General features: G+C 42.4%; 1 protein-coding gene across 7 annotated transcripts in view; it reads right to left on the reverse strand.

The window, feature by feature from the left end:
* Positions 1–248: 248 nt before the first annotated feature.
* CADM1 (cell adhesion molecule 1) overlaps positions 249–26,528 on the reverse strand; it is a 285,697-nt gene continuing 259,417 nt past the window's right edge. For 4 of the 7 annotated variants that reach the window (XM_083588750.1, XM_083588746.1, XM_083588749.1 and 1 more), the window contains 2 exons: positions 4,504–4,635; positions 249–3,504 (listed from right to left, as the gene is read on the reverse strand). In XM_083588750.1, coding sequence (XP_083444876.1) covers positions 3,386–3,504; positions 4,504–4,635 — 251 coding nt within the window. In that variant the 3' untranslated portion in view covers positions 249–3,385. Of the gene's footprint in view, positions 3,505–4,503; positions 4,636–17,400; positions 17,455–23,512; positions 24,763–26,528 lie in introns of those variants that run through there. The other 3 variants (XM_083588745.1, XM_083588747.1, XM_083588751.1) reach the window with 2 other exon arrangements.

Raw genomic sequence — 26,528 nt, forward strand, 5'->3', positions numbered from 1 at the left:
ACAGTAAGCAGCTTACGAATGGGAGCCATGGCAGACCTCAGAGAAGCACTTGCGACTGGCACAGATAGTTTAAGAAAAGCTGAGACGCCAAGTTGTGTGTTTTGGGATGGAGGACTGGTGAGCACACAAACATGGTTGGTGTCTGGTGGGGCTCCCAAAACAGGGCTGGGGACATGGCAGCCTGCCTCCTACTTAGGAGCATCCCTTGTAGATGCTGCCGCAAAAGAGTGCAAAACGAGACAGAAAAGTAGTTTTGTAACATTAATTTGTTTTTATTAAGAAGACAGATACTTTATAGTACTTCTTTTTCTTTGTAAAAATGGTATACATGAACCAATACAAAATGTGAATGGGAAGATATGAATATGCGTTTTCTTACACTGCAACATTGTCCATGGACACCTTAAAACAGAATCGGCCTAAGGGGGCAGAAGTAACGAAATGTCACTGGCGGTGAGTAAAGAACAAGCTTATTTGGCATCAGTTATGCATCCCATATTTTTCTTGGCAACATTCCTATTTTGCTGTTGCTGATGTTATAAAAAATAAACTCCCCAACCACAAAGCCCAAGAAAAATCTCCAAGCTGCAAACCCCCGGGAAACAAGTTTGTTCTTTCTCCACTCTTAACAAAATCCTTGTAATCTAACCCTGTACAAATCAATACTTAACAATACATTTCAAACAGTGCACTGTATACTTGCAGGGGGGCGGGGGGAAAGAAAAGTAAAAACCCTTTAAAACTTGATATACAACTAAAACCCATCAGTTCCTGTTGTGGTTGCTCGTTGTGTTCTCTTCCAACGTGTGGGGCCAAAAACTTTTCGCGATCTACCTGAGACGGAAAACACCAATCAAAACACATGAACCTGAGACATGTCAACATTATTAAGTCAAAGTTACATTGGGAACACTTGCACGACTGTACACTTTTCAAAACAAAGATGAGCTGCTCAGGGAACGGTATGCCAGTTCTGTGATCAATGGGTAGAAAAAAGCCCCCTCCCCAAAACCCACCCCCACAATTTTTCAATCACTGTCTTTGCCCTTCCATAGGGTTGACCTGTTGTCTCAAGCAGTACAGAAGGCAGAGAAACAAGAAGGGCACGTTACAAAACTTTGCAAGAGGTCAATTGCGTTTTCATGGTTCTAAAGGAGGGGGGGGCGGGGACGGAAAATACTGTACGAAAAAGAAGTGGGGAAAGGGGTTTTATTTTGTGTTGAAAGGTAGCATCTGAATGGCTCTGCCAACAATTAAACAAACCTAAAACCCACAAATATAACTATTTTTTAAAGCCTTTTAAAATACATCTAGAGATGATATTCTCCCCTAATAAAACTTTGCATGTACGTAACATGACTGCCGCTAAAATTAATCCTTCAAATTCCTTAATTCCGTAATGAAATGAGGGGTTCCCTCATGAGCTAGCCTCTTCTTAATTCCAACCCTTTATCTGGTGCCTCATTAAAAAAAATAAAAATCCTGATTCACATCACACGTCGCTTTCTCCTTTTGGTAAAAGGGTTTAGAAGCAGCATATTATCCCCAAGGGGGGGGTGGGGTACCATGTTTCCCCCTCCCCAGGAAAGGAAAGGAAGTGGCAGACACACAGACTTGGCTCTCTTCCTCCCGAGGCTTCAGATCTCCAACACTCACAAGGTAAACTTATTTTTAGTTATCTCTTCACCATGACTACCATCATGCAAGGATCAGTAATTTATTGGCAGATGGCTCTTAAGGCTGAGGAAGGAGGCCAGGGGCTGCGTTTGGAAGGTACAGAGTCAGGGAAAAGGAAATAAAGAATATATATATATATATATATATATATATATATATATATATATATATGTATTCTTGATTTCCTCATACAAACTCAGCGTTTAAGAGTTTGGATTGAGTAACTGGAAGGGGAAAAAAAAACCTTCCATGCTGATTTCTCCACCTCTGCTCTGACCTTTCTGGAACAGAGATGCAGGGCAGTCCAGCATGAAAACAAGGCGTCTTTTCTTCTCTTCCCGCCTGCCTTTTGTGAAGTCAAATCTGAAGGAATGAAAAGTTCCACACAGTCTGTGGACGGATACCTCAGCATGACCAATACCTGTAATGTACAGTACCTGCAGGCCGCAATCATAGCGCCTCACCCTCTGTGCCCTCTTTAGCAAGATACAAAAGAGAAGAAGAGAGGAAGAAGGGGGCAAACCAAGACAGATAACATAATAATGAAGAAAAAGAAGTCGGCCGATTCGTATTCCTTTCACATCACAAAGTTTTCTCTTTTTCCTGTTTCCTGTAAATTACAGCGATGCGAGGCCAATTGGGAGCCAGCGTGGGGATCATTTGCAACAGAAAATAATTAGAGCAGAACTTCGCATTTCTTCCCTCCCCGCTTTCCCTTCTGCGACAACTCAAATTTGCCTACTTGCAGGAAAGGAGCAGCCCTCATCTGTCACGGCTGTTTAGGGTGAGAACCGGGGAAATGCACTCAATACCCTGTTCCTGTACAGACAATATGGGCATGTCCAGCAAAGAGGAGTCAGTCTATAGACCTAGAATAAAGAACAGACTCCGCTCTCTCCCAGGGTCCACTTTGCTTGCAGGTAACTCAGCATGGTTCTGGGTCTCAATGAAAAGCAGAGCATATTCCGGACGTTTCAGCCTATTTCGGCTAGTCTTTGCTGCGTTGGAAACCTGGGCAGCTGCAAACCATTCTCCTAAAAAGTGTGTTCTTCCAAGCTCTCATGACAAGGGAGTAGGGTGGATGATTGAATACACTGAATTTCAAACGATGGAATCTAAGGTGTGCCGGTTCTCCTTTGATGACACAGTTTCAAACAACAACAACAACAACCAAAAACAACCCAGGAGTTTAAAAAAATGAAGGTAAAACACTTAAAAGAAAAGAAAGAAACCAAGTCTACTTTCAAGGGATCCCAGCAGGCAATTCCAAGAGAAGCTAGGAAGAAATAAAGAATATGAAACCATCTGCTCTCCACCCCTCCCCTCCCAACGAAACAAGAAATAAAACAAGGCACAGAATTTTCTGCAAATGATGGAACTAAACTAAATCCAAGTTGGACTCAGCCCGAGAATTAAAAACCCAAAGGAACTGAGGTGCCAAACAGCAGAATGTACTTTACAAAGAACTCTATTACACAGGGAATCCTCGATGCTCCCCACACACTTTGCCAACCATTCAATAAAAAAAATAAGAAATAAAAATAAACAGCACTGGAAGGGAAAAGAAAGAAAAAGACAGAAAAGAGACAAAGTTAAAAAAAAAACCAAAACCATAAGCTGGTAGCAACTTCCAACATCACAGTCTTTATCTTCTACACAGGGCCAGTAACTGTCCGCAGTTGGACACCTCATGGAAATCAAGACGGATCTAGATGAAGTACTCTTTCTTCTCTTCAGAGTTGTTCTGTCCTCCCTCTGCATTGATTATAGCTGTGTCTGCGTCGGCCGCATCGTCAGCTCCTTTGGCTTCGTGAGTGAAGTATGTACCTGCAAAGAGAGGAGCAACGGCAGGGGCTGAGACAGGGGCTCCATGGTGGTGGCACCAGCTATCTGCATTGCATATACTTGTAGGCAGCAGAGCACCAGGCAGAGGTCTCTTCCTCAAACTGCTGCCTGTTCCCTTTAAATGCTGAGCATTGAATCCAGAATCTCTTGCATGCAGAGCATGTGCCTTGCCACTGTTTTAAGAGCCCTCTGTATCCATGCACCCTGCCGCTGAAGGATGGCAAACTGGGATAACTGCAATAAGCATCAAAACAAAACAGGTTATGGAATTGGATACTTGCAAATCCCATCAATTGCAAAGGGTTCTTTGTGCCTTTGAGAGGTGCATGGTTGCCATGGGTGGAGGGTTGTCCTCTTTTCTCCATATCCAATAGCCCTCCAAATGCTCTCAAATTTTCATTTTGCTAGAGAAGTAACACTTGCATGTCCAGTTTGGTAACTCTATGTATTTCTTGTATTTAAAAAAGAATGGCATGGATCAGAATTGGAACCTGGGTCCCATTCCTGTTGCAGACAGCCCCTGTCGAGCTAAAACAAGGGTACATCTTGCAAAAAAAAAATCAGTCCACATGAAACGAACACCCATTAACATTCATAGGAGCACCTAAGGAACAAATGCACAACATGTTCAAATCAGAGTGAGGGCACTGCCTCCTCCTTCTGAACTTTGTGAAGTCATCTGCCTGGGCTTCCTGACAATCCCATACAGAGAATGAGAGCACTGGTTCCTGGTTCTTCACTCTGATTTGAACTTGTGCGATTCCTGTATGGCTGGACTTTCTCAGGAAGAGCCACCTTTTAAAAAATGGCAGCCAAGTGACAGATTAGGGAAAGCAGGAGCTGCAAACAGGCACCAAGCGGCTCGTTCTCTCGCATGTAAAACTCTCAACAGGTGATGGCTATGAGGTGCATATAGACTCCTCCTCTCCATTTTTGTAGGGTGGGGGGGAGTTCAGTTAAGCCCTACTCTTGCCGATTTACCTTTGTGTCTTGCAAAGTATCGTCCCAGAATGATAAGGAGACAGAGCATCGCAAAGACCACCACAGCCACGACTCCACCGATCACGGCATGGTCCACAGCGGTGATGGCACTTTCCTCACCTGCTCGAGAATCTGCCACAATTAGAAAACAGTAAGTATTAATATCCATAATAATTGCCACTTGCAAATCAGGACAACCCTCCTCCACTTTATGTGAGTTTTTATGTGAGTGTGTGTGGCTTTTTGTTTTTTAACAAGGGGGGAAAATAGGAGTACCCAGGCAAGTCAGCTCAGGCAGAAGAACAAGCAACCCAGCCTAGTCGGCTCACCCAGAGCAGCAATAAGAGACATTTCCATATGCAGTGGGGCAAGTCAAGATGGGCAAAGCTGGGGCAAGGGGAGAGGAAGGAAGCACATGGAGCCCTGAATCGTTTTTGTTGTTGTTGCAAAAACTTCCACGCTGATGTCCCCAGCACTTAACCCAGATGATGTCATCTCAGATAACCATTTACACAGCCAAACTGTGCATGCAAAAAAAAAAGGGGGACGGAAAGGAAAAAGGGGGACCCTGTTCTCAAACTGCTGTCTGACTCAAGGAGAAAACACTTTCGAAGCTTAGCCTGATAATTTCAAATTCTGTGGTTGTTGATCCCCGCCGCAAGATTTCTCTGAAATGAAGATAGCAAGCAATCATGACATGCTTCTTTATTTTATTTATTTAACAACTTGCCACACAATTAATTTGTTTTTATAAGCTGCTGCTCCCTCCCTCCCTCCACCTGGAGAGGAGGAAGGACTTGCGCGGCTGGGGAGAAATCCCACAACGAACCCAGAATGAGCGATGGCTGTGTAAAATTAATGTATAGCAATGTAAACAATTTTAATTTAAGAATGCAGCTACAACAGCCCTGGCTGCAATTCCAATGGCAACCGAGATTTATAATGTAGTAAAAAACAATTATTCTCTCGTTGATTAATACATTAACATTTTGGAATGGAAGCTAAAACCATTGTCGCCGCCCCCCTTTTTTTATTGAGTTCAACTGTGACACCTCCATTAAAATGATTTACTGGCCATCCCTTACAATTTAAGCACAGCAGCAGCAACAGAAACGGTAAAATTCTTTTAACTTTACATGATTTGTGAAGTCATATGTGAAGGATTTACCATTTAAATCTTTCACTACAAGAAGCATACAGCCAATAAATCTGCCCCTCCACCCCCTGCAGCTGCCCAGGCACCTAAGAGAAATGCGTTTCACCAGGAAGAGCGAGTGTGCAAATTCCAGTCAATTTTTCAAGAAAGATTTATCTCAGCCTCTCTCCAAAGAACAGAGTCAATCTCTGAAGCCTCCACCTCTAATAATATTTGAAGTTTATCGATCAAGTGTACAGATCCGTGACAGCTAAAGGTAATGGTGCTCTTTGGAGGCGAGACCTGATACAATGCTTGCAGCAGGGGCTGGGAATTTATGCTTCCCATTGATATTTCCAATTCTCCTCCAAGATTAAGCACCAAAGGATGTAAGTAAATAACTCGTGACTGAGAGCGCTGTAAAACGGTTTAATTAAAAACAGTTTCAATTAGGAGAAGGGTCCTTCAGAGCAGTCCTCGCTGCTGCCGCCGCCGCCACCTTTCAAACCGCAAAGAGGAAAAACCGAGGTTCACATCGGGGCATCGAGAAGTGGGCTAAGGTCAGCAGCAGTCCACCACACATGGTTAGCGTGCAACCGAAGGGCCCTGCGCACTGTCGATGGAGGATGAGCATCTGGCAAGCTTGCAAGTCCAAAAAAACAGGACCATGACCACAACCACTGCTCTGATGGGAGCAAGGTAAAAGTGCTCTTTGGCAATGTACCCTATGAGTTCAGCTCTGCATTACGAGTTTCTCCCACAGCTAAGCAGACATGCTTTGGGGACAGCTCTTGTGTTACTTGCCTGCCGGATGTTTAACTAAGGTCCCAAGACTCCATTCCCCAGGGAAGCCCAAAAGGCGAATCATGGAGAGGATGCAAACTAGTTTGCATGACCATCTCCTGCAAATGGCAGATACACTGCATAAGGCATCTCTTAATATACAGTAAGAAGAGGATGCTCCAGATTATCTCTCGTTTCCGGGGGAGCAGTGTTTATGCAGGGTCGAAATGTGGCCCAGAGGCAGAGCGAGAAAAATTTGCCTCAGTAGGACAGCTCTTAAGAACAAGTTTCTCAAGGAGGAGAATGAACAAATCCCAAATGGCCAAATCGCTTCAGATCACAAGGGAAAATGCAGTTCTTCCATAATACCAGGATCCGGAGTAAGGAAACATTTATTTTAAAAATTTGCGCATGGATATTTAAATGAGAAAGATATTTGAATGCTTCCCACATTTAACGGGCTTATCGTGTTGCTTGATCAGCAATCACATTCCCAGTGTCTCTGTGATCACAGCTTGACTCAGTTGGCAGCATCTTATCATAACTGTTATATGCTACTGAGCTACCAAGGGAAGGTCTAAATCCGTGTGAAATTAAAGATGCTATCACATTCTGGTAAGATCTGGTTCTGCCTGTCCTGTCCCCATGGCTTTTCAGGTGGAGTCACCAAAATTTCCCGGGAAATGGTACAAGCAGGGCAGAGGGAGGAGCACACAGGCAAAAAATTCAACCCCTGACCTGCCAGCTGGGAAGTTGCAGGTCTCTCAATGGGTCTATGTCCCCAACCTTAAAAGGTTTTTATTTCTGTGGTTGCTCCCACCAATTCTAAAGCCCTCTACAGAATACATAGAAGCATTGTTTAGAGACCCTTCTGACATTAGGATTATCTTGAGTGATGTTAGGGGAAACAATACAAGGCTCTTTGCACAGTGCCTGGAGAGAACACATCCTTTTCTGCCAAGGTTGTCCACTGCAGATGGGACACACATGGGGGGGGGGACAACAAAACTACGGGCACTGCAGCTGATATACACCCGGCGCAGCTGAAGTGACAGTTTCTGGCATTCGGTTGATTTACGCCAGTTGAGCATCTGTCCCGCAACAGACCAACTGAAATATTGTGTCAATGTCACTCACTTGCCAAGCTCTTGTGGCTGCTGTTCAATTTGCAATTAAGTCAACAGCAGTAGCTCCTCATCTAGCCTGTTCTTCCCCAAAGAAGCCCGTGTGCCGCTTACCACACGCTTTTGGCCAGCCGAGTTTATTAAATGCGATTCCTTCCGCTGGGATCTGCACTCACATTTTTCTTAATTATTTCTACGAAAACAGAAGCTTTGCAGAGTGCACGCTCCGAGTTTATTTTATTTTGTGCATGGCTAAGTATCCCGTCTTTGAGGGTACATGTTAATTAAAAATTAACTACAGTGTGTAGAGGATGCTTGGTGCTTGCAAGCCAATGAGCATTGCACCTGTGGAAGACAGTCAAGAGTGCCTTCCTCACCTTAAAGGATAACAAGCCCATGCTTCCTCTATTAGATCATCAAACGAGGGGAGCCATTCCTTTTCAAGTCAGTTTGCAGGTGTTATTCTACGGAAAGCTTGCTAACATCGATCAATATTTCAGTTTCATTTCAGTCTGAATGCCCCCACTTCTGAACTGCATCCTAGGGAAGGATCCCTGGACATCGACCCCTTACTTGTGCCTTTACAACAGTCTCTGCCCTGAAGACAGAAGACTTCTTCACTCTTTGAAGGGCACAAGGGTCTGATACCAATTCCAACTCTGGTCTCATCCACAGGCCACTCTGTCATTTGCTTGCTTTTTTCAGACGGTTCAAAGGCACTCTTAGATCTCCTGTAATTAAAGGAGAGCAGGAAAACTCAATCTACGTATATAGCAGAGGTGGTGGTCTATGGCTTGTTGACCTTAATGGTGGGAGATTCATACTGCAGGAAAACTTTGTTGCAAACAGAAGTGGTCCAGTTGTCTGATTCTTTAGTGACGCTTCCACATCCTCTTCCGCAAACCACCTCTCTGGGGCCCTGGAAGCTGGAGAAGAGATGCCACATCTGCAGAAAAGCACCCACCTTGCATCTCTTCTTAGACTTCTACTTCCCTGCAGTCTCTAAGCGCATTTTGGTTGGTTATCCATTTTTAGGAGAAAAGCAAAAGCCTCAGGGACATTTTATGTTTGCGATTTAGATTTTTTAAAAAAAAAGAAAGAAGGAAAATGCAAAGATTAGATTTGACTTCGTATACCCGAGTGATTTCTGAAAAGCTAAAAAAATAAAACACAAAAAACACACTGTGCTACCAGCTGGTGGTCTCTGCTGGCTGGGGTGCAATACTGGAATGAGCCTTGCTATTTTTAGATGCTTCTGGAGGCAAATCAATTTTTTTTTTATTTCAAAGTGTCACAAGATATTAGATCAGGCGTTTTCACTTCTTTATGTAACACTTTTCCTTTGAAGTCTTCCAAGTGCAAAAAAAAAAAAAGTATCCCCAGCTGAAATAGAGATTTATCTGCTTATCGAGCTGGCAATTTAAAAAGTTACAATCTAAAAACCCAGACGTACAGCAGCCCTGCAGAAATGACACGTGTGAAGCAGGACATGAAATTAAGAGACACGCAAAGGACAGCATAGTGCAGAGTTCTCTGCTGGCGGAGATAATCTTTTTGCTTTGCAGAAATTCTGCGTGCAAAGTTAACGGCTAATTGTAACAACAAACACAAAGTGACCATTAGATGTTAAAGCATGCACCAACTCAGCCCATCATGTGTTTGTGTGTGCATATGCAATATGTGTGTATGTGTGTGTGTGTGTGTGTGTGTGTGTGTGTGTGTGTGTCATTGACTATCGACCTGTGCCAGAACCAGTGGTGGGGGTGGGGGTATGACGGATTTGCTTTGCAAACAAATATTGACCTTAAAAGTAAGTGTCAGCTGAAATGGTTGCCCCAGTTAACATTGTCTCTTTAGTTAAAGAGTGAAGCGGGGGGGGGGGGGGAGTCACCGGTACAGTACTGAAGAGGGACAAGCTAGATGGCAGGCTCTGACAAAACGCCACATTATTTGCTAATCCTAATGTGTTATTCTTCCTTAAGATTTGCTTTTCTCAGCAGCAATTCAATTACAGATGCTACAAATCCTTCTGACATGTAATTCCCTCTTGTCAGAGAGAGCAGTAAACGTATATACATGTACAGCTTTTCCATTAAGATGTTAATATACATTGGGGCACGCTGGCCTTTCCTCCAAGGAGCCTCTGGAAAGGTGGGCGAAGGAGAAATGGAACTGCGGAAGCAGGCTGGCTCCCAAATGCATAGGGTCAAGTAGTACAGGTGCTCAAATTACAGGGGGCAGAGCAGGCTCACTCGCCCCGTAACTGTTCTGAAGATCCTGTAACTGCACTGTTTTGTTTTTTTAAAAAGATCTACTAGGCTGGGAATGATTTGGCTAGAATGAATGGGCGTTGGGTGGGGGGGGGGGAATGTAGATTTCACTGAGACCCCCTACCTTTGCTGCTGTAGTCTGAACACTGGCCAGTACAGTGGTACCTCGGGTTAAGTACTTAATTTGTTCCGGAGGTCTGTACTTAACCTGAAACTGTTCTTAACCTGAAGCACCACTTTAGCTAATGGGGCCTCCTGCTGCTGCCGCACCGCCGGAGCACAATTTCTGTTCTCATCCTGAAGCAAAGTTCTTAATTTGAAGCAATATTTCTGGATTAACGGAGTCTGTAACCTGAAGCGTATGTAACCCGAGGTACCACTGTACTGCAAGTGGTCATGATACCAGCAGAAGTGCCTGTACAGTGTTGGCAACAAGACTCAGTGCTGCTCCTCCTCAAAAGAGGATCCCCCCCCCCATTGCAATAGCACAACTGCAGAAGTGTTACCTGCACTGTTGGAGCAATGCACCTCTGAAAACCAGTTCCTGGAAATCACAAGTGGGGAGAGTGTTGCTGTGCTCATGTCCTGCTTGTGGGCCTGACTGGCTTCTATGAGAGGAGTGCTTTTGAGTCTGACTCACTGCAACGAAGTTTGCAAATTCCTGCCTTAAACACTTGCACCCTATCTGCTGCTTTTATATTTGCCCTAGAAATGCTTCAAATAAGTGAATTTATCTCCTGCCAATGAGAGCCCAACACAAGCCTGGCATTCTCAAAAAATGTGGATTGACAGGATGTTAGGCTTTCAGAGAGAGAGAGAGGGAAAAAACATTAAAACTAAATGGCACTTCAATTAAAAAAGAGAATTCATACATCCATTTCCCCAAATATATACAGAAGGAAGCAACATTCACCATAAATTCATAGCATATTGATTTGACTTGGGACATTGACAGTTTATTCATGTGTGATGTGTAAAATCAGATCTCCAGGTCTGGTGTAAGTGTTGATATTTGAAAAGCAGTTAAATGAAAATTAGCTGTTCCTAATCTTATTTAGCCATGCAATTTTACTTGGTTTCCCAATATTTTAGCAAATAAAATTCTGGCAATTACCCTGCGTAAAAGAGACACTTGATGCTTAGAACAAACTGTTTTGAAGTTACCTATGCAAGCTCCAAATGATGCAGACATCCTAACAGATTATATGTCAACTTTGTTAAGATACGCATCAAATCTGCCTGACTGGGACTTGACCTAAATAAAAATATTACATAACATACAAAAAAATAGAGAGCGAATGAAGCTTTGGAGTGGGCTTTAATGGCCTATTATGGAGAACAACCTCACACTTGCATCTTCCTTGGGAACAGGACTAGAGTAGCCATTACGCAAAGTGCTTCCCAAGGAAGCTTCAGGCTTGGCGGGGGTCATGCAACATGAAGTTTCAATGCTCTTGTTCCCTCTGGAGTCGAAGGCATGCAGATCGAACATGGGCCTCAGAGAGCCAGCGCTTTCTGAAATGGGTATTTATTGTGGTGGGATAAGCATACAAGAGCCCTGTTGGACCGCATCTATCTAGTGCAGCATCCTACTCTCACAACAGCCAACCACATGTTTGTGGGAAGCCCACAGAGCGGGACCTGAGTGCAGCATCACTCATCTCATCTGTGATTCTCACCAAGTGGTATTCAGAAGCCCATTACAGCCAACACTGGACAGAGAACTTAGCCACTGTGACTAATAGCCATTGATAGTTCTATCCTCAATGTCTTCTTTTAAAGCTGCCACTATATCTGGTTGAAGCTAATTCTACATTTTAATGATGTGCTGTCTAAATAAGTACTTTCTAATGTCTGTCCAGAATCTTCCACCATCCATTTTCATTGGATTAAGCATCATGAAATCCAATTTTGCCATGCCCTGCATCATCATACACACCTCTTGCTTGCCTTTTCTCTGCACTAAAAAGCCCCAAATGTTGTAAGCTTTCCTCGTAGGGGGGTTGCTTCATTCCAGTTATCATTTTTGCTGTCCTTTCCTGAGCCTCTTCCAGCTCTTCAATATCCTTTCTCAGGAGTGGCAACCAGAACTGTACATAGTATTCCAAGCATGGGTGCACCACAGATTTGTAGAATAGCATTATGATACCAGCAGTTTTATTTTCAATTCCTTTCCTAATGATCCCTAACATGGAAGCCACCCTTTTCACAGCAGCCAACAGCTATCAACTATGACCCCAATGTCTCATTCCTAGTCAGTCAGGGCCAATTCAGACCCCGTGAGCATGTGTGTGAAATTAGGGTATTTTTTGCCTCAATGGGCATCACTTTAGACTTGCTTGCACTGAAGAGCAATTGCTATTTTACTGCCCATTGACCCGCTTCGGAGAGATCCTTTTGGATCTCCTCAAAATCCCTTCTTGTTTTTGCCCCCCTGAACAATCACCAGTAAAACTTGGCTACCTCCCTGCTCACCCCAAGTCTAGATCATTCATGCATAAGTTAGAAAGCACAGGCTAGATGGGCCGGCAGCTGCTGAGCTCAGCGGCTGGGTCAAAGCCTTCCTCTGAAGTCTGAACTTTTCAATCATTTTCAACTTCCTTCTTTGTGGGCTGCTCCAGCTCTGGCAGCAGGGTACTCAATACATTGAAGCTTCTGTTTTTTAATACCTGGGGCACAATAGAAGAAAAGTACTTAAGGAACTCCAGACACAGGATGCTTTATTGCTATGATTTAACACATTTGCTCCACGGGGTCTTGTTTTCTTGCTCCTTGTTTAACTTTTGTGTGTGTGTGACTAAGTTATGTAGACAAAGGTAATAAAACACTCTATTGGGGGGGGGGGGGCAATGCTATACTAGCAAGCCTGAATTTTCTGCCGTGCACATTTTCGCTATAAAACCAAAGGGCTGATAGATCTCTTCTGTGTGGGCTCAGCATGACTGTTAATTTCGGCACATTTCGATTTAAGGCTCCCTCCTACATAAGTTTTAACAGCTCCACCATTTCTAAAGGGGAATGAATTTTTAATACTATGATGATTCCACCACATACGTACACATACCCGTGTGCATCTATACATGCTTTGCTTAATGCTGCCAGGTGATTTATCTTTAGACATCACCGTGGAGAAGGTGTTTTATTTCAACATTTCTAAGGGAAGCCATGGAAATCAAGCTTTGGTTCAAGGACCTTGACATTAGCTTTTGCCTATATTGGAACTGAATTTACCTGTGAAACCACACACCATAAAGGTTGATATGCTGGACCAGATGTCCTATGAGGACTTGTCTCCCCTGGGAACTCCTCTTGGAAAGCCCACTTTGGACATCATAAATTAAGAACTCCAAGGTTGGAAGTCCGATCCCCATATGGGAATGCTGCATATTCTTGCATTGTAGGGAGTTTGACTAGATGATCCTTGGGGTTCCTTCCAACTCTGTAATTCTATGATAATCCTGAGCCCACCCTGCCAAAATCCCTAGATAATTATCCCCCCCACACACAATAGCTAAAGGGCACAGCATTTAGTTATTCAACCTCACTGTTCAGCGTAAATAGCCATACAGCAAAGCTATCTCTGGCTAATTTGCAAGCAGAGCAACACAACTTGCTTTTTGCAAGAACACGAATCGCCTTTGAAAGGAATGGGAGGTGCACAACAAGGAGCTGGGTTTTGGGTGGAGATCAGCACAAGCCACAAAGAGAAAGGGCGTGTGGAGTAAGCTTTTGTTTCTCCAGCACTAACAGTTATGGAAACATGCACATTAAATCACAGCCCAATCCATTAAATTTGGAGAAGGCCTCCAGCGGTTCTCAACCTGTGTGTTCCCAGATGTTGTTGGACTACAACTCCCATCATCCCTGAGCTCTGGCCTTGCTAGCTAGGGGTGATGGGAGTTGTAGTTCAACAACATCTGGGGACCCACAGAGAAAGGCTGCCTTACACTGACATAGGAGGCTGTGATATTGAGCAGGCATGTGAGAGCTTCAAACGGCACCCAGGTCCGGTCAAGTGAATCGGATTCACTGTGTAAAGACATGCCATGCAAAGTGGCAGAAGGGCTGGTGTCTCTACCTGAGAAATGCAGGCCATGTTTATGCCCATAATAATCCAGAAAGGTTAAAACCAAGGCCTGGAAGAGCCAGGGACAGACAATATTATTCATTGCCCTAGTTTAGCGTTAAGTGTACTGCACCTATTCTAATTTATTGATGGGCTATTTAAAGCTGGTGTTAACCTGTTTGTCTTGCATTATAATTGAATTTGGTCTCTAATTTAAGTGAGCGAAATTCAAGAAGTTCATCCTTCCTCAATCAATATGTTCCCCTTCAGTGACCCATTTCAAGATAGCTTCATAAAAAATAATGTATTTTGTTTTAATAAATTTAATCGCTATGACAGGTGCTCAATTTTTATTGGCTGCTTCTCTAGGCATCCCTTTGCCAGAGAACAAAGCCATGCTTACAATCAATAGTAATTGATTAATCAGCATCCCCCATGAACAAAGGTGCTAATCAGTTTTTGATTAGTTAATCAAACTACATGGAAGGGCTACACAGGTCCTTTTTGATTGTGCCGTGTTCTACAACACATGTTAGCAGGAGCACAATCTTAAAAATGGGTTGTGATCGGCTGGAACATAGTGAATAAATGCAAAGAGATTGCTTCACTTGTGCACAAATGTATGGGTTTGTCACATTACCAAATAAACACAGGCAAGGAGCAAGAGATGGGATGTAGTTTTAATTCTCTTCCTACTCATACAACCTAACGCTATAAAGAGGAGTTCAAAACAGACTTAGCAGTAGAAATACTGGTCAGAATCCAAGAGGAACCTTGGAATGGGAATTATGCTAGAATGCCATCATGCTTTTACACAATCACAATCTGTTTCATGGACGCAGAATGAAGCCTTGGATTGCACCCCTCCCATCACACTTGGTTAGAGCAGTTCAGTGTTGTAGAAAGAGAGGTTAAAACAAGCGACAGGAGGCCTCAATTTGGAAGAACTCTGGGCCTCTGACTGCTTGGGGGAGAGGAGAAATCAGTTCATGAGTCTTATAAAGTGCTTTGATGGGCCATGAAAGAATTTCATGAGCAAACCATCAAGCCAAGCCAATCTGGATTTGTAGCCTGGTGTCAAACAATGAACAGGAAGGTCCCTCATGTTTGGCATTGTACGTGACCCAATCTGCAATTTTATGCAGCCAAAACAGACCCCACTCTCAACATATATTTCAACTAGGGTTGCCATATTTCAAAAAGCAAAATCCCGACTCCAAAATTAAGCTCTTTTTTGGGGGAACAAACCCAGATTGTTGAGCTTCTTGGGGAAACCTAACCCAAAAATACTGATTTTAAATTGTTTGAGCTGTTTCCGTTGCTTTTCCTATCACATTGACATACAGTATAGCCAATTCAGCAAAATTCCCCCAATGCCATTTTTACACTCAAAAACCAGGACATGTCAGTAATTTTCCGGACGTATGGCAAGCCTATTTCCGCTTTGAGTGAGTTTCATCCTATCTGCTGTCATTGCTGTATTTGAGGGTTGTAATATGTGAACAACTGTGGTATTCCCCCCCCCCACAAAAGTTGTATACAAAAGACAGCAACAATAAAAACAACAATAAATAATGGGGGAAAGATTGAACCTTTTGGGACAGTGTCATTATCAGATTGGTAAGAGGCGACATGAAAGAAAATTATTTCAAGATACCTTATCAGAGAAACCACAGAGATTATTTAAAACCTGTCCAGTGTTAACAACTGTTGAGAGCTCTGTTAAGGCAGATTTTATGCATATTTTTTGTTACTGCCTGTACCAAATAAAATTTCAGAGCACAGTTCTAGACAGAATGAAATAAAATGCAGTTTATAGCACCTTGCTAAATCCAAAGATAATTCTTTAGGGATATTTAAGAGGATGGCTTGAAACTGCTGCTTTAGAACTGTTATTTAATTTATTTGCTGCTGCAAGATTTGATAAAAAATGGTCTCTGTTGATATAATTTGAACAAAAAATGTCAGGGTAAAATACAGTTTTGTATTTTCGTTCAAATGCAATTATTGGTTCTGTTCTAGATGCTTCTATCAATTACTACTACTACTACTACTACTACTACTACTACTACTACTAATATTGCTATTACATTAATATCCTGTCCATTCTCCCAAAGGAGACCAGGATGGAAAACAAACGTGTGATAAAACAATCAAAACATCTAATAATTGATTCCTACACAGGTAAAATCTAACATTTCTTATATTATTCACCTTTATAATTTATGTTGTAACTCTTGATTTTTTCCCCCCTGCCACTTATGAGTTTTTATTAGTAATATTAGTTCTGTCAATCCCTTCCCCCCTTTTTGGTTCTATAGGTATTTTTAAAGATTATCTTAAAAAACAAAAAGCAGATCTGCCAACACAGGATTCATTTCATGCTGTGAGTATCAGTGGAATACACAGCTATGGATTTTTTTTAATAGCACAAACTCCTCTCCACGTCTCCAGTCAACAGTGTAATTTCCATCTTAGCACAGTATACATCTCTTATGTCAAAATGGAAACACATTTTATCCATTATAAAATATAGGCCATATAAACACCAGCCCTGTATACTCCCTGTAGAAAATGGCATATCCAGACTAACACTACAGTTGCCTGAACCCTAACTCCTCAATTGGAAAAAAGGGCTGAGTCTTAACTTGGATTAGTTAAATCTCCATTAGATCTCCATTGTGAGAATGTGGAGAGCAAATCTCCACTCAGCTGTGGGCTCTTGGACAAAGCACCAGTCAAACTCAAAGGGCTGTTGCGAAGGTAAGAATGGGATAACCCCCATGTATACTGCCTTGAGTCGAATGGGGCATGGGGAGGGACAGGATACAACATAGGATAGTAAAATAGGAAGGACTACATCTTTTCCTGGCAAAGATATTCAATCTGCTGTGAAAAAAATAAGTAAGGTTGGCATATAATTCATTTAGAGTCTGGTATGCAATGAAATAATTTCTCTCTTCTCTCTGCACTTAAGAGAATCCTGCCACATCCATTTAACAGCAGCACATGACAGAGCAGGCAACCCAGAGTCCAAGCAAGGTTGTATTGGAGACACACACCCCTCACCCCTTTCCCCACACAAACCTGGCATCCTTAAGTGTTTTACAAATGCAACAAAATTTCAACCGAACCGTTCTCTAATTAGGATTCAAAAAAATTATTTCCAGCAACTGAGCTCACAGCAGCTACTAGACAACCTGTAATATAACTCGCGGCGCTCTATGCTCCCATCACCTCCCCCCCTCTCGAGTGCTGCTATACACGTTGGTAAGTTCTTGTCCTTATCAAGCGATTGGGAGGAGGAAAAGCCCAACGGCAAGAGGGGAGAGGAGAGGAGCAGCCATTCTGAATAATGGGCCTCTGCATCTGATTAGCTGCGATTCTGCCGCACAGCAATTGCACAATGGATTTTTGTTTCGTTTTGTTTTAAAGCAGCCAGGATGCAAACAAGGTGGAAAGCAAACAAACCCACAGACTGAACAACCACATTGGCTTAACCTAAGAACTAGCCCTTACCTGAGAGATCCCCATAGTCCAGCTCTTCGGCGGAATTTGGCAACTGAGTAAAGCCTTACAAGTAAAAACAAACTCATTTTTCTTTGTGTTCCTCAAGGGATGAGAAAACAAAACACTTAAGAACAGAGGATGAATTTCTCAGGGAAAAGAATAACGAAAGAAGTCAATCCCTCGGCATCTGACAAAAGCTTTTTGCTCAGATTAGCTTGCAAACGAGGCTCTCCAATCAGTTAATATATTTTGGGGTGGTTGTTTTTTTGTTTTTTTTGCCTCTTTTAAACCAAACAACCAATAGACTGTCAGAAAGATGTCTAGGTCTGCACCACTGAAAACACATGAAACATGTACAAAACATTCAGAAACCACTCATTCATAACTGCATGCAAAAACAAGTCCCTCCCCCACCAAACATTAATTGTTAAATTTTCTGTATCACTTTAGTTTACAATTCTTGCTTTGATTATACACACACTTAAAATGCAAACATTTTTCCAGCTTTCGGTGCACATTTTGGCAATGCTGGCTAAGACAGTCTATTGTCAATGTACAGCAGCCTGCCCCAGACTGGTGCCCTCCAAATATTTTAGATGACAGCTCTCATCAGGCTCAACCAGCATGGCTGTGCTCCCATCAATCCCATTATCACCTAAACGGTCATACTGGCTGGAGCCATTGGGAGTTGCAGTCCAAAATTAAAATTCAAAATCTGACGGGCACCAGGTTGGGGAGTCGGATTCAGGACTATCTTGAAGTGCTCTTTTCAAAACTACAGCAGCAGCACATGGAGATTGAGAGTTGTTGCATTTTCATTTTAAAATATTCTGGCGTGATCTGTTTTATGGAAAGCCATCTCAAAGTTGACAATGCAGTGAGGCAGAAACCCCTGCCTGGATCTTTCTTCTTGGCGAAATCTGTTGGCAAAACATGACGTTTGGTTTTTACAGCTGCCACTTTTCAATTTGTTTTTTTTTTGTTTTTTAATGATTCATTTGCGGGAAAGTTTGTTGCTTCTCAGCCAAAGGCTGCAAGGAGATGGCAGTTGATGGAAGCCTGTTTAATTAAGAGAAAAGCTGGGTGTCACATGAAGTCCCATTGTCTTCCATTGTCTTTTGCTACTGATGGTGTGCTTTTTATACCAAAAAACTGCACTGTAGAGAGAAGCAGCAGCAGCAACAACAACAATGTGGAAAGAGACTGCTTGACCCTATTCCTACTTGCTGGCTCCTTCCAACGGCAGCCCCCCGATTTCTTTCCTACCATGAGGAAGGAGTGTATGAAACATAGATTTAGAGAGGCTGTTTTTGAACTGGGAAATGGCCAGAGGGTAGTAGATGCATGCTCTCCTTACACTGCTCAGGCTGACAAGCTACAAAAGATAATTGTGGTTTTTAAAAAAAAAATGTGAAGGAAAACACTTTTTCCTCTGTGTAATGTCTAGCTTGGCTCTAAAACAGCTTTTGCCAACCTAGTGCCCTCCAGGTGTTTCGGACTACAACTTCCATCAGCCCCAGCCAGCACGAGTGTCATAGTCCAAAACGATTGCAAGGCACCAGTTTGGCAAAGGCTGTTCTAAAGAATACTTGCTACCCAATGACTGCTTGCCAATGTAAAACCGGCTTCCAAAACCACGTTATACAACACAGCACAGTCAAAAAATTAATTTTTAAGATGCAGAGTGCCAAGCTACTACTTGCCCAGATTTGAGCTGGTACCTCCCCTCCCCCCCCCCAAAAAAAAAATTTTATCTGGGCTGCAGTTGGTGAATTGCCATGCTAAGATTGAACAGGAGTCTGAATGCTAATCTGAAATAGTTAAGGCTCTGTGGGTAGTTGGGAAAGCAGGTTCTGTGATGCTGGAGAAAACACACTGACATTTTACTGTGAAGGGGCCACTATCAATTGTGTCAGCTGCTTTAGCTTGTAAACAATAGTTTGCAGGTGCTTCTGTTAATAGCTAAACTGTGCACACTCTCATAGCAAAGGAAGAGCTGCTGGCTTTGCAAACTTTGATGGAGAATGTCATTTGCAAGTAAAAGAAAGGCGTGTACTAAACTGCCCTCTCTGAGTGAGTTTTGTGTTGGTGCCCCCCCGCCCCCAGGATGCAAAATTCTGTGCTCCTGAGGAGGTATAATTATTGTAAATCATGGTAGGCTTTCCTTGCCTAGCTGTAAGGTGAAAAGTGTTCAGGCACACATTTACCTGTATACCTGAGCTGCGAGTGGCCCTGACTAAGCTATGCCTTCTGCCGGCCACATTAATGAAACTGTCACACACTGCAGCTCTGGGGCTTGTGGGGATACCTTTGCAACTTCATCTCTTTGCAGTTTTTAGGTGGGAATGAATAACTGCTATCTGTTAGGGAGACATCGCAGCTTGAGGCTGTGAACTTCCCTAAGGAGGCTTAGCTCACTGCACAAAGATAAAGGGGACCCAGAATTGGTATATTAGTGTATTTGGTTAGTATATTTGCATAAACGTTTGCTTTAGCTTGACTGGAATAGAAATATGTTGAGATGTATTCACGAAGGCAGCCATAACCCTGGAAAGTCCCACATTAGAGATGCATAGGGAGTCAATTATAAATATCCAAATATAAAGGTCAACGGACATGGTCCACTGGAAATGTCTCGGGTGCAAGCTCAGTGAAAGAAATGGGATTTTGCTAACAACACAAGTGTGCCATTGAATGCATGTTTGCAACACCTCTTTCCAATCAAGCTGACGCAGTGAATTGCGCCCATTGTGGAGTCGAGGTGTGTCAGTGTTCACAGGTTGCCACTGTTTTTGTCCAGGTTGGGGGGGGGGGAGTTTGGCTCTAGAAAATATTTGCACTAATGCAGTGTGTCAGCAGCAATCTGATGTGAATTAGGTGCTTCTAACCCGCCCCGCACCCAACCAAATAATTGGGTCTGGATTGTAACTAGATTGTGCATTTGTGTGTAGAGACTGCAGCTGGCTGATAATCACCAAGTCAAGTGGACACTGCTGATAAAATTATATGCTGAAGGAAGAAATATTACTGATTAGTGACAACAAACATGCCTTTGAAGCCACTACTGGAATTCAGAAGACTGAATCTCTGGGCCCTAAGGTCACACTTGTAGTACAAGAATGCAAGCTGACTCCTCAAAAGCATCATTTAGAAAGCTATTTTTATCTCCTCCAATCTGTTTCTTTTCAGAGGATTTTCTTCTTTCACTTAAAGAAAACCTTGTTTTCTGAAAAGTAAAAAGGGCAATGCTGAATTTTTTATGAAGCAAATGGTCTTTTATTTCCCCCGCCCACTCCACAAACGAAACTGATCAGTTCAACTAGTCCATTTATATCAGAATCCCGGTAGACTTAAAAATGTCACCGAATGGCATTCTTAGTAGTCAAGAAACATGAGAACAATTATGTCTTGGTTTCTTCTCATTATACTTCACATTTGGCTTTTAAAATATTTTATTCTTCATTTTTGATTAGGAAGCATTCCCATTTTCCTGCAAATTCTCTCTGTGTGTGTGTGTGTGAAAAATGAGAGTTAACTTTCCGACTGCATGCAGTTGTTCAGTCACTTGGAATTAAAGAAGCTGGAATCAGTTGAATAAGTACAGCAACTGTCTAAATACGTACTTGTGTCTAACGGGCACTCTGCTTTCCTTTCCTAGACTTTTATTTGCACAACACAACTGCACACTGCTTCCTAAATTGATTTCCAGAGCAGCAAACACATTTTTAAAAATAAATAAATAAAATAAGCTTAGAAATACTACTCAAAAGGTCGTCTCATGGATAGGTCTGGAGAACAGTTATGCACTACAAACTTAATCCAGAGGGGAGTCTAAGGTGCTGAATCATGTCTGGATAACAGTGTGCCATTTGGAAGAATACTGTCAAAAGGCGGGATATAAATCTGAATAAAATGAAATTGACAGAGGGGCATTTTGGAAATCCTTGCTATTATCTAAGTGTTGACTAAATGGAATTGTAAACAATAATCAGACACTGATCCACAGTTGTTTATGTCCATTAAAATTTGCTATAAATGCTGTGAGTAGCAATACCCCTACTTTATTTACAATATGAATATTAAGGAGAGGAGGGCATTTACCTAAGACAAATTCTGTTCCCTTGTACAGAGAAGCCTTGATTAGTCAGGTCTTTGACAACACATTTCTTGTGTTGCTCAAGATGGTTCCAGAAGGATTACAAGGTAGGACAGTGGACACATTTTCTCTGAAGGCAGATGGATATTCTACTGCCACATTTTATAACCGAGGGGCTCAAATAAGATGCATGGTTATATAGTCTAAGCTCACGAGTAAAACTGTTTTAATTAATATTCCAATATATGTATAATTACTGCTTGGGCACCTTAATCATAGCAAGTTTCACTCAGATACCCTCCACCCTGTCAGATGCTGGTTAGAGGAGTCCTGCACAATATTTCCCCTAATTATATAGCGAGTTCAATCTACATTATGGCTGATAAGATCCCCTAAAGGTAAAGGTAAAGGGACCCCTGACCATTAGGTCCAGTCGTGACTGACTCTGGGGTTGCAGCGCTCATCTCGCTTTATTGGCCGAGGGAGCCGGCGTACAGCTTCTGAATCATGTGGCCAGCATGACTAAGCCTCTTCTGGCGAACCAGAGCAGCGCGTGGAAACGCCGTTTACCTTCCCGCCGGAGAGGTACTTATTTATCTACTTGCACTTTGATGTGCTTTCGAACTGCTAGGTTGGCAGGAGCAGGGACCGAGCAACGGGAGCTCACCCCGTCATGGGGTTTCGAACCGCCGACCTTCTGATCGGCAAGTCCTAGGCTCTGTGGTTTAATCCACAGCGCCACCCCTACTCAGTGCCTAACCAAAAAAAGGAGCAATGTAAGTAAGATGCAAATATAAAATCATTTTACAACTTTATTTTTTAAGAGCATTTGCCTTAAAACAATCCTATTCTCCAAGGAATTGGGAGTAAATTAGTAACCTCTCTTTGATTACATTGTCACCAGGCTGTTGCTCCCCTGCTTCTTTTTATTAGTTGGGTTGTTTTTAACAACTGTTTTCTTTTATGTATTATATTTTGTGCATTGTTGGAAACTGCCTTGAGATCACATTGACATGATGAAGGGCTGTCTACAAACTGGAGAAATAACAATAAACAAATTCATTTCCCCTCTGTTTTGCAATGTATATTGAACCATACTATGTCATTTAGAAGCCGGTTTGTCTTGGTCTGTGGCAATGGAAGGTATTGCTTGGAGGCACTAGGTTGTTTAATTTCACACCCCTCTCTTTTATTGTTGTGCTTGAAATATGGTTTTTTACTGCTAATTTTTGTATGCAAGGGTATTTCTAGTAAAATTTGCAGGGGTTTTGTGTCTCTCAGAGGATGAGTGATTGCTCTCCCAGATGAATCTACACAATCTTTAAGACTTGCAAAATAAGACCCTGTGCCGTGTTCACATGTGCACTTCAGAAGCCAAGTTTTTTTTTTTGGGGGGGGAGGTGCCAGTACTGTGTGAGTACAGTCAGAAAAAAAGCACTGAGCGTACTCACAACAACTTGCCCTCCATCCCTGAACGTCTGCATCCAGTGTCTTCATACAGAAGTTAAATACAGCACTGAGGACAAAATTGTACCCAGCTGTACATCACAACACAAAGACCATGGGGCCAAAACAATCTCCCAGTCCTAATCTCTGCACATGACCCTGGAGGTAGGAAGTGAACCACTATATAACAGTGCCCATAAGACCCATCCCACAGAGCCTGAGTCGGTCCCTGAGAATACCATAGTCAATGGTATCAAAATTTGCTGAGATCAAGAAGCAGAAGCAGTTGTACTCTGCCTGTCCCACTCTTGATATAGGTCATCCACCAGGGTGCCAAAAGCTGGTTCAGCCCCAGAATTTGTTCACATGATATTGCTGCTTAATGTTTTGCTGCTGCTGCTGCCTCTCTTTAATCTGATGACTCTTTCAGTAGTATTTTTTTGTTTTATCATTTGTCATTTTTGTCATTTGTCATTTGTTGTTGTGAGTCATACTGCAGGCTGAAAAGTAGCATACAGATGTTTAATTTTTTATATATATAAAAAATGCTGCAGAAAAATTACACCCATCATCCTGCCATTTTAAATTGCCAGTTATTTATTTCTTATTCTACTGCTGTCACACTTGTGATTTCAAACGTAGCTAGCCAAGATTTTTGCTTGCTGAATATTTTCTTATCGAGCCAATCCTGGACCACGTGAGAAGAGGGCAGAGACAGCACAGACTTCTGGGCTAAGACAAAGGAATAATTGCTGCTTCCAAAAAATAATAGTTTTCAGGCTCTTTAGTGGCTGCCGATGCTGTTCCCCTTTGATACTGCTGTGGTTTTTCTCTCTCTTCTATTTCAATGATAACAGTTATATATATTTTAGCATGTCTTCAGATGTGGGCAGGCTGTTCTACATAGCTTTCTGTTCCATTTGAATGGTTGGGTAGCATGCTTACTTCAGAGGAGCCACAGAGCGCTACTTTAGGTTGTGTTTGTGTGGGTGTACAGTCTTAACTCACCACGTGGATCCTGCATCCCACTCATGTCCTGTGCTCATAGGTCTGCTTTATCAACTTTGAAAATGACATGGATTGCCCATATCTCCCTTGGGATATGTTGCTCCCAGTTTAAATGATATGACTGCTGAAACCCAATCTCCAGGCTGAATTGCTGTTGAAAAGATGCTCCATTTGAGATGTCCCTACAGCTGGTCAACAGCATTTATAACCTGAAGGCCACTATAATTCTCTCTCTCTCTCTCTCTCTTTTTAGTAACAGCACATGTGTGTGCATTGCAATGCTGCACAATGTCTGAACTTCAATGCAATGCATACATTTAACAACTGGCATATGGTTTCTGTTTCAGATGAACCAGGAAGGAGGAGGAAACTGAGGGTTCAAAGTGTTCTGCTGGAGATGTTAGCATTGGGGTCAACATAGCCAGTGGCGCACTCCAGGTACTGTTGGAATACAGCTTGTATCACCCCTGACCACTGGCTATGCTGGCTGGGGCTGAAGGAAGCTGGGGTCCAACTTCTGCAGGGCACTATGTTGGTTATCCCTGTGCTAGTAAATACACATTCACTTCATTAAAAAAAAAGGAGGAAGTGTAATATGGCACTGTATTTTCGCCATAACTTGGGGGGGGGGGTTTACAACCCACTAGAGAACTTATTGTGAAGTTGTTCAGAAGCACTTGTCCTGGGGAATTAGCATCGCACTCTGAAATATTTGAGAGCAGCATTTAACATCCTAACTCTGTCTGAACTGCATTATTGAAATGCATATCTGATTTAAAAACGACACTCTTCTGCTCTTCCTTTCTCTGGTAAGTGGTTCACTGGGGAATAAAGGGCATTGTTAGCATCATTAGCCAAAATAGGGTAGGTGTACTCTCAAGTCAAGCTTTGTAGGACAAATTCATGGAATGACTTTTTTTAGGATAGAAAGGATAAAAAAAATCAAATCTCCAAAAATAGCAAGGGGTTGGCTTGTAGGAATCATTTGGTCCACCTCTCCAGCACGTGCAGCTGTCCTGCTTTGTTCTACTGATTTAGAGAACAGAAACTTTCCAAAAGGCATCTGCACTGCAAGGTGAAAGTTAAAAGGGAAATAGGATTCTTGAAAAAAGGCACTGAAGTGCAGCCAAAGCCAGAGCCCCAGCATCAGCCATGAACAGCATGCTGTTATTAGAATTCTGACAATGAATGCAGAAGAGTGGGGGGAGGGGGGAAGCACACCTGGAAACCCGCAAGTTAAAGATCTCAGCTTTATATGCAGTTGGAAGAGTTAAATGCCCGTGCTTTAAACTTGCCCATGCATAGCTGCTGTTAAGTCCTGCATTGTGAGAAGAGAGATGGCGGGAGGTTGCTATAGTTTTGCATGCAGACAAACTCCTTCCCCCGCCTCCAGTCCTTTCAGATACACTCCAAAAAATTCATGGAGTGATCAAGCACCTCCCTCATGTTGAAAAACAGCCTGTGTCCTCAAATGAGACTTTGGGTATTTGGCCTTCCACTAGTGTTTTAATTTGAAATTTTTATTTTTATTTTTGGAGGCAATCCATCTGGTTTGACAGGTTACCCATCATGCCCATCATGCATTTCTCACCATCCACAGACATGCTCACTTTCATTTGGACATTGTTCAGAACAAAATGGCCAACACACAAGAAATATCTGGTCAACTTCATACACACGCTGGCAATGCAAGCTTGGAAGGAAACCACAAAGAAGCTTCAATGGGGGAAGGGCAACCTTGACAAAGAAGGGATGCCAAACGAACCAGGATCTTTTATTTTTACTTTAAGGCAGAAAGCATATCATAGGTCAATTTGCCTGACATGCCTAGTAATTTATTTGTTCAACAACTTTCTCAGCTCCAGCTTGGAAGTTATGGGGCGCTTGCAGTCAATATGCTGACTATTTTCAATGCATAAGGTATTTCTGGCTAAATATCTGATCTGTTCCCCAGTTTACTTTGGGCTATATTAAGGCTAACATTGACTTGATTTGTGGGTCTTGTATACCTCTAAAATGTGTGCATGTATGTGTGTTCTTGCATCATTAATAGTCCACTTTCCAAAATATTTTCCAACTATCTTTCTAATGAGTATCAGCTATCTAATGGGCCGAATAGTGTTCCAAGTGTACATATTAGTAACATATTAGTTTTATTTATTTTAAAGATTAGGGATACCCATACAACATTCATGCCTCTGTTTCCTTAAAACAAAAGCTACAGTTTCCTCTTTGGGCAGCAACAACTGAACATCTAATTCATTGTTTTGTTTTGTTTTGTCCCAGCTTTTACTTCTGTAAAACTCTTGTTCTGGAATTCTTTGCCCATTACCATAATGTTTTCTTTACAAGTTTTCAGATGCTTCTGTCATTAATGGTGGTCTCAATGGAACCACACAACCAATAGGACCTCAGTAAGTCTTAAATATCTTTTTGTTTGCACAGTGCTAGAAATCGTGGCAAGTGGATACAAGGTGCTTCATGATGGTTCATCTATGCTGGTACTGTCAACCCTAATGAGTCTTGAGTACAACTGAGACCCTTCATTTAGGCTGTTTCTCTCCACCCTCAAATCCAATCTAGCTTG

The sequence above is a fragment of the Podarcis filfolensis genome (genome assembly GCF_964270895.1).
Source record: "Podarcis filfolensis genome assembly, chromosome: 15".
Classification (NCBI taxonomy): domain Eukaryota; kingdom Metazoa; phylum Chordata; class Lepidosauria; order Squamata; family Lacertidae; genus Podarcis; species Podarcis filfolensis.